We start from the raw sequence: 8,595 nt of genomic DNA, 5'->3' as shown, positions 1-8,595 counted from the left end.
GGGATTGGGGTGAGGGGCCAGGGGGCTCTGGCTCAGGTGGGGATAAGATGAGTTGGGGTTGGGCACATACTCCGTGGTTCCAAGTCCCACTAGAATTGGGATTTGGATGTTGTTCTTGGTTTCTGAATAGAGAAGTGGCAGGTTTTAAACGTTAGGTCGATGAGGAGCAGATAAGCAAGGCTAAATGTTGATATTTTGCCCATAATCACAGTTTACCATTATTTCCTAGGTTTAGTGTTCTGAGGTGTCTGAGGTATTTACCAGAACATCTACCCTTTGGAGAACTAAATCTGCTAGTGAGAGGTAAATATAAAAGCTATAGGTGATATGTGAGTGTGTCCACCAGATTAGTCCAGGGACATAACCCTAGTGTGTTACCCCTGGTGATCAGCACTATATTCTTCCTTTAGCTATGGCATGAGGATGCTCAATCATCCAACCTTCATTTTTTTGATTACCTTATCCAGTGAATAATTTCAGTGCCTGTCTCTTCTGCTCAGATCTTTCCATGGCAGCAAACGTGAAAAATGCATCACTACTGACAACTTCACTGTTGTCAACATGTTTCTCAGAAAGATCCTGCAAAACTAACTAGATACTTGTAGAGTGAACTTAGCTGCTATTGCTTATAGCTTTACCTAACAGCAGAAGTGTTAAAAGTGCCTTTCAGCACGTTATATGTAGTTCATATTTGTGATGTTTCCAGCCGTTATGCTTGCAGAGGTAACTTATCTTAAACAATTCTACAGAAATTGAAGACGTAGCTGTAACCTGCACACTCCCCAGGAAAGGCTTCCCACTCCCAAGTGTATTTTTAAGCCCCATTTATGTACATACTTTTAAAATACTCATCTTTATAACATCTAGGATGATATTAGGACCATGGGCCCAATATTAAATGATACCTGAACAAAAACAATGCACCTATATTACATAAAACTGTGGTACAAAATACACATAATCTAGAGAACCCATAGGCCATTTATTTTTACTATCACTCTCCCTTAATCTGATTATTTGGGAAGGACAGAAATCAAATCTCATGGAACGAAATCCTTTCAACACAATGAGAATTGAGCTTGGTTAATCTCTCTTATCTGTCCTAGTACTTTTTGTGTACTACTCTACTGCTGTCTTCTTTCTTGGTCTGTGTCCAGTATGAAGGGTACGCATATGCCATGGGTCCCTCCTTAAAAGTCTTCAGATGAAGAAAATCCAGAAGGTACATTCTCGTTTTGCCCCACTCCATCATAGGCTGTCACTTCTCTTAGGGTGTGCCCATGGTACACACATTCAGCCTCTCCAGCAGTAGCATATACTTACCTTTCTGTCTTGTTGTTGCTTTGGCCTTTAGGTTGTTTTCTTTTATGAGACATCTTACAAATTAAGCTGTTTGACCAATCTTATGCTACTAAAAAAAAAACCCCTCTGGATTAGCTATACAATTTAAAAGATATCAAATAGCCTCTAAAAGGAAAAAAACCCATCCCATAATCAGCATAAACTTATTTATTTTTATTTTCCTTCTTCTGTTTTATAGTGAACAGATAGTGGTAGTTAAGTTCCTAGAGAACAGTGTTACTGCACCTGTCTACATGGGCAGAAGAGGTATTTTTTCAGTCAAGTAGTTAACTGTACTCAATGAAGACAACCTCTACCCTCCCAAATGTCTGTGGAGACACAGCTTGATTTGGAGAAACTTTTGTAAGATCATTTGAACTGGTTGTATTGTGGTCTAGGTGAGAGCCTAGGTACATGAGCAGACCAAATGATCGTAATGGTGTTAAATTATGTCTTCAAGGTGTTAGAGTGATATCAGTCAAGTTGAGCTAACTTGATTAAAAACACACCTTTTTGCCTATGTAGGCAGGACTAGGGTGACTTATGAAATGGTTATTTGGGAAATACCTATATAAACTAGATACACTTATTGCTCTTTAAATGTGAGTAATATTGTTCTCTAGAGGGAGTTCTGTAATTGTGGATCTTCCCTTGAGAATGACAGGTCTCACCTTTCTGATTTGAAACCTGAGCTTCTTTAGTTTAGATGCCACAATACCATGTCTGGAATAACATGCTACTGTTACAGGTCAAATCTGAGTTTCCATGGAGGCGTACAATAGAATATCTGCCTTTCCTTACTAAAGCCTAAGAATTAGTTTTGAAAAATTTTATCTTCCATATGCAATTAAACAAGAACACTTGCTAATGTGAATTACATTGCAAAAGGGGAAAGATTGAGGATGCTAATCAAAGTAAAGATACTTCATGAAGGCTACGTCTACACTATAGGATAAATTCGAATTAGCTTAAACCGATTTTATAAAACATATTATAAAGTCGATTGTGCGCGTCCACACTAGGCACATTAATTCAGTGGTGTGCGTCCATGGTCCAAGGCTAGTGTCGATTTCTTGAGCGGTGCACTGTGGGTAGCTACTGTAAAATAATGAGGCTAATAACGTTGATTTGCGTCCACACTAACCCTAATCCGATATAGTAATATCGATTTTAGCGTTACTCCTCTCGTTTTGTAGGAGTACAGAAATCGATTTAAAGAGCCCTTTAAATCGATATAAAGAGCAGTGTAGTGTGGACGGGTGCAGCGTAAAATCGGTTTAACAGCGTAGTGTAGACCAGGCCAAATTCAAGAATATAAAATAGTTTGCTACAGCTGAGATATTATAGGTTCAGATCACTGTTCTCTTGATAGTTTCCAAAACATATATGTGCAGCAGTAAAAATTAAATATTTGTTTCCTACAACTTCAACAGTTTGCTTTGACTTAGTTTTTTAATCTGTAGAACCTCTAGCAGTCTCTGTGCAGTTTCAGATGTATCACTTTTGGGACAAGTCTTGACTTGTTGCTTTTTCACTAATGAATGGAGCAGGTGCTATGTTACCAAATACTACATAAGAACAGCCACACTGGATCAGACCGACAGTACCCTGTCTCCCGACAGTGGCCAATGCCAGGTGCTTCAGAGGCAATGAATAGAACAGCTTTTGGCAATCAGAGGCTAGGAATACTTAAAGCCTGGGTTTGCATCCCAGACCATCTTGACCGATATCCATTGATGGACCTATTCTCTGTGAACTCATCTTGTTCTTTTTTGAACCCAGTTATGATTTTTATCTTCACAGCATCCCCTGGCAATGAGTTCACAGGTTAACTCTGTGTTGTGGAAGAAGTACTTCCTTTTGTTTTAAAGCTACTGCCTATTAATTTCATTGGGTGATTCCTGAATGTGCTTTTTGTAAAGATTTAAAAAAAAGCTGTACTGAGGTGGTGTGAAACAGGCTATAAATCTCTTAAAGTATTAGGAAAGGTATTAAGAAGCACAAATCTGTTGCAATAGAAAGAGTTTGACTATTGCATGCCCAAGAGAGGCACTTTTTAAAGAGTGTTCACTATGGGTATCTTTAAAATATTAACTAGTAGTTTCCTCTTTTCTCTTATTCATAGCTGAGTTGTCAACACACAGAGAAAAGCACCAAGATGCCCATAGTGCAGGCCAGGGGTGGATCAGTCCGTAAAGCAAAGAAAATTACTGTAAAAACATCTTTAAATAACCCATATATCATCAAGTGGCATACGCTAGAAAGAGATGATATGCACTTTATACTCCAGACCTTGGAAGAAAGGATTAAACACATTGGACTTAAAAAGATTGAGACTCGAAGGAGGAAAAAGCGTTCTGTTGCAAAAAGGCAAATTAAAGAAAAATGTGATGCTAGTGATTGTAGTGTACTTCCAAAGGAGAAGGAAATAGACCATATTCAACAAGAACAAGGATGGACTGACTTAAATGTCAGGAAACAGCTTGCTATTGGAATTAATGAGGTCACTAGATCTTTGGAAAAAAATGAACTACTTCTAGTGCTGGTGTGTAAATCTGCAAAACCTACTATGATCACCATGCACCTTATTCAGCTCAGTGCAAGTCGAGCGGTCCCCGCTGGGCAGGTTCCACGTCTTAGTGAAAGCATAGCACCTATGCTTGGCTTAACATCTGTTCTAGCACTGGGTTTTAAAAAGAATTCTGATACTTTTACTGAAGTAGTTGAAGCTATAATACCACGGATACCTAGCTTGGATGTGCCCTGGATTCATCACAGAAGTGAGCAACATACGGCAGAGGCATATACTGATCCTTTGGAAATTCAAGATACCGAGCTTATGGAGACCTCAGCGGAGGAGTTCCCTCAAAGCCATAAGTGGAAACGTACTGAAAGGAATAAGTCAGATTCTTCAAATGTAACTTTACAAGCTCTCAGAATTAAAAAGCTTGTTCCAAATCCAAATAAGATACGAAAACCTCCGAAAAATAAAAAAGCTGCTTCAAAATAACTTAGTTTAGTACAAGTCTTTACAGTGGGAGTAAAATGATTTTTATGTAGTATTGGAAATTGCCCCATGTAACTAAGTTAGCTGCTTTTAAATGTCATGGCTTCGGATGTAAAGTCATTTGACCAATAGAGATGAACTCAGACTTGTTTTGTTCTGACATTAAAGCATGCAATCTATAAAATTGTGCGTAAGTGTTAACCGCTTTCCTGCTTAATTATTGTTTAGAGAACCTAGGCTTACTGGTGTGGGGTATAGTTCTAGAATGTGCATTTGCCATTAATGAAAAGCATCAACCAAATTCTTTTGGTTTTAGGGAATGAATATACTTAGAACAAAACTCTAAAATTAAATGTAACTATTCAAACACATGAATATCAAAATTGAAAGTTTATTCAAACAAGTGTCCATGCTGGTATAAACTTTGTTTTTTAAAAGCTGGTCATTTATAAGATGTTTCAAGCAAACATCTGTAACTGGTAGGCACCCACACAGGCTCTGGTTTTGAATGTTAATACTCTGCTCTAGGAGGTTGGTTTTGGTCAAGAGATGCATGCTAAACTGGTTTCCAGATATATTTGGTCTCTGATACGCTAAAGGAAAACATTAGTCTTGATCAACATATGAATAATTAAATATTTCTGTTGCAGGAAAAATGCATTTTAAAAAAGACTGTTGTATGCAAACCGAGACATTCTCTCACAGGATCCACATAATACAAAGACGAAGTTAACTGTCAAAATTATTTCACAAAGGGAGTTTAGAAACTGTTTCATGTAAAATGGGAGGTAAGAATTGTAATAATTCCAAATAGCTGAAAATATGGTACTTAACTCTTGAAGAGAAATGCACTTTAAGAAACTGCTATAGTAAGCAGTAGAATGTAATGAGAGCACACACCGGACATTTTGCAGGAAATTGTGTAGGGATGTTTAGAAGGTAGAGAACAGTGAAGCACCTCACACTGCAATAAAAAAAGGTGTATAATCTCAACAAAATAGAAGTAATTTACTTAGAGCTAACATTTTACTCAAAAGCTACTACTGTCCTTCAGGAAGAAAGCTAGCAAAAATCTCTTTAAGTGAGCCTGTGTTTGTTTTTTAAATAGGGGAGAAACTTCTGTGTTCCAGGTCAAAGATTATCTAGGCTGCCTGTATTCTGGATTTCCCTTCTCTCTCTACTCATGTACAAGTTAAGGGGACAAATTAAAAAGGGTCAAAAGCAGTGATTCCATAGTAATGAGGCTAGCTGAAGGTTAAACTGCAGCAGAGACTTCTAATAGCAAAATGCCTGGGGGGAAAAAAAAAGGCAGATAATTTTTAGCCATTGTGTGTGTGTGTTCTTTGGGCTTGTCACTCAGGAAAGTTAAAGTGAATCAACTGAAAGGGTAAATTAAAGCACATTACAACCCCCATAGTTGTTCTAATTCAGGAATAAAATGGCCTTAGTTTCTTGTAGTTTGATAGTGTTTCCCAAGCAGTGGGTTGTGAGAAGGTTCTAGCTGGATTGCCATATCCAGGGTCAGAATAACCCATTGCTGAGCCCAGACTTAGGCTAATATATACTTTTCCCAGCTTGGGAAATGTAGATGGGAGGCCCCAATGCGGTAGGAGTGTTGGAGAGAAAACCTGCCCAGCTCTCGCCTGCAGCATCAGCAGCTCTTGTCCTGTGGGACTCGGTCCAGTTCCCCATGCTGAGTGTTGCAACTTGATGCTTGTGGTCACAGTGCCGCTCAAGTTTGGTGCAGCTACTCTATTGTGACAGAGGAGTAGAAGGGCCAAACAGGAGTGGCATTGTAAGTGCCACTCAAATTTGGCCTGGCCACCCCTCTGTCAAACTTGGGTGTGTATGTGCAAAAATGAGTGGTGCTGCAACCCTATGCACCCAATTGCAATATCCAGAGCTGGGGCCAACCCTCCTGCTCCCCCACCTTGACAGGAGCTGCCACTGGGATGAGTCCAGGGTGAACTCCAAACCCTCCTCTGAACCTAGATGGGATTTAGGGTTGCAGTGCTGGGGGCTGAGGGTTCATATATGTAATGATAGGTGCGAAAAAAGACAAAATGCAGTTTGTAGCTCACATTAATAAATTCAGGAACCACTGGTTTAATCCTCAGTCTTTGGCAGAGAATTAAACTATAGCAGATTAAGGCTGCTTTATTCTTGCATGAGAGAATCCATGAGAGTGACTAATAGGCTTTAATTTATGCACATCACTGTAAGGTTAAGTTGATTTGTCATAACTTTCCTGGATGGGCTGGTGTAGACACAGCTTGTATTCTTCAGGCCAGCAGTAGGCCCTCCTTGACTTTAAAGGTACAAACCATTTTAGCTTTAATGACATAAGTGGCTAATTAAATCCTACTATGGATAATTGGAAGCTAACCCTAGGGTGTTGGAATGTACTACCTTTCAAAGTCTAATGTAGACAGAGGCAGTGTGCTTTAACTTGAGCACATATTGAAGCAGGCTGCACTGTTCACATTGGAGTAACTGTGTATTAGTATGGGTTAGAATACATTTACCTAGCAATATGCCTTTAAATCATAGTTAGACAAAGCCTGAGAGCCTGTTACCCCTGTACATATGGGGTAGAGTTCCCTTCCATTATAAAAGGATAACACCATATATGGCAGCTTACATTCAGTGTAAGAGGCAGAACTAAATATCTCTACGTGGCTAATTTCAGACAGCTCCTAAAGTTGAGCAAAATTTGCTCTCACATTTAGAATTATGGAGGTGTTAAAGCCAGGTTTATCCATAAATACTTCACCAAATATTCAAGTAATGTCCAAAATACCTGCACAGCACATAACCTGCACCCCTATTTGGCACTTTCAGCTAGAACTGTAGATTTTGCTGCTCATGTGACTATAGCATACCTAAACTCTAAGAATTGCTATCACAATTTAAGCTATGAGTGTGGCATTATGGAACGTATACCAAATGCTTCTAGTTGCAGAGCATTCATGAGGAAATAAAAATCAGGTTGTTGCATTTAAGTTGCGGCCAGTACATAGTCTTTCCAGGGGCTAGGGAGAAACAGGTATCTCTCTCAATTACTGGTACTATATACAGTGAAAACGTTTGTTCAAAATTCAGGATAAAAACACTACCAGTAACAATTTATGAATACTTATTTACACAGGATACTTTTCGTTAGAATTACAGACATCAAAGTAGACAAAGGAATATGTGCAATTTTGCAGAAGCATTGAAAACACTCAAAACTATAAATAGTTTGATAATTTTACACACAGGCTGATGTCGATCTACTGAGGAAAAACTAAGGTTTTGTGCCACAACTATAAATTAAGTACAGTAATTTATAATCATTCTGGCAACACAGATAGCTGCACTGAACAGTGCAATACTACTGAATCAATCCACTGATCTAATGAAGATCAAAGTACAAATCTGTATTTTTATTGATTTGGCAGCGTTGCTTATGGAGAAACAAATGCACTAGTCAAACCAGCACATTTTCATACTGCTCCAGTTACAAAAAACATCCAAGACTTTCATATTAGCTACAAATATTTCATAACTCCATTATTTTACCCCAAATGATGACATCCATGTGAATTTTATAAGCAAAGATACTCAGTTTGGATCCTTCATTCTGTTACACTAACAAACATACACCACCACTTAATAAATAGAAATGCAGCAGTTCATTCACATAATAGCAAAGATTTTTGTACCCTAATCCACCACTGCAGTTCAGTTTGTACAAAACAGTCTTTTCTACAGAGTGGAAAAAAATACCTTCTTTTTATCAAGGTGCGAGCTAAGCTTTGAAAATTAAATGAATGTGCTTTTATTTTTTATGGACAATAAAAGTTTCATGAACTTTCCATTCTATCTGAAAATGTGTAAAATCAGTCAGATATGGATTTCTTCATTATTTTACATTTGATGGATTATTTCAATTTCACTGACGTTGTGCTTTTATTCCTCTTGAACAATACTGTTCCAAAAACTGTTATGTAGATTAAATCAATCCAAATGACAACTTCAGAGTTCTAGAAACACAAGGGTCCTCATTGTAATACAAGGCCAACCTAAAGTAAGGAGCAAAATGCAGTAGTTAATGCAAGTATAGCAACAAATATTGGCTTTTTGAACTTAATTATGAATCTTAGATGTTCAATTTAAAAACAAATTAAAAGTTTTGTCTGTTTTGATATTCTTAAGTTAACTTATTTTTATTGTTAACTGTGCACAGAAGCTCTTTTCTCTCTTAC

The 8,595-nt window shown here is 38.0% G+C and overlaps 2 protein-coding genes across 4 annotated transcripts in view; one reads left to right on the top strand and one right to left on the bottom strand.

Moving 5' to 3' along the window:
- Window positions 1-73: 73 nt before the first annotated feature.
- Window positions 74-8,535, top strand: RPP38 (ribonuclease P/MRP subunit p38). Its single transcript, XM_032806366.2, has 2 exons — window positions 74-303; window positions 3,467-8,535. Exon 2 carries the CDS (start codon window positions 3,500-3,502, stop codon window positions 4,349-4,351), a length of 852 nt encoding a protein of 283 aa, XP_032662257.1. The 5' UTR covers window positions 74-303; window positions 3,467-3,499; the 3' UTR covers window positions 4,352-8,535.
- The window catches only part of NMT2 (N-myristoyltransferase 2), a 55,203-nt gene continuing 54,937 nt past the window's right edge, over window positions 8,330-8,595 (bottom strand). For all 3 annotated transcript variants that reach the window (XM_032806342.2, XM_032806333.2, XM_032806350.2), the window contains one exon: window positions 8,330-8,412. In XM_032806342.2, the coding sequence (XP_032662233.1) occupies window positions 8,392-8,412 (21 nt within the window). In that variant the 3' untranslated portion in view covers window positions 8,330-8,391. The remainder of the gene's footprint in view (window positions 8,413-8,595) is intronic.

Source organism: Chelonoidis abingdonii, chromosome 2 (genome assembly GCF_003597395.2).
Source record: "Chelonoidis abingdonii isolate Lonesome George chromosome 2, CheloAbing_2.0, whole genome shotgun sequence".
Taxonomy (NCBI): Eukaryota; Metazoa; Chordata; order Testudines; family Testudinidae; genus Chelonoidis; species Chelonoidis abingdonii.
The sequence above is the reverse complement of the archived record's forward strand: the minus strand, read 5'-3'. Positions and strand labels throughout refer to the sequence as shown.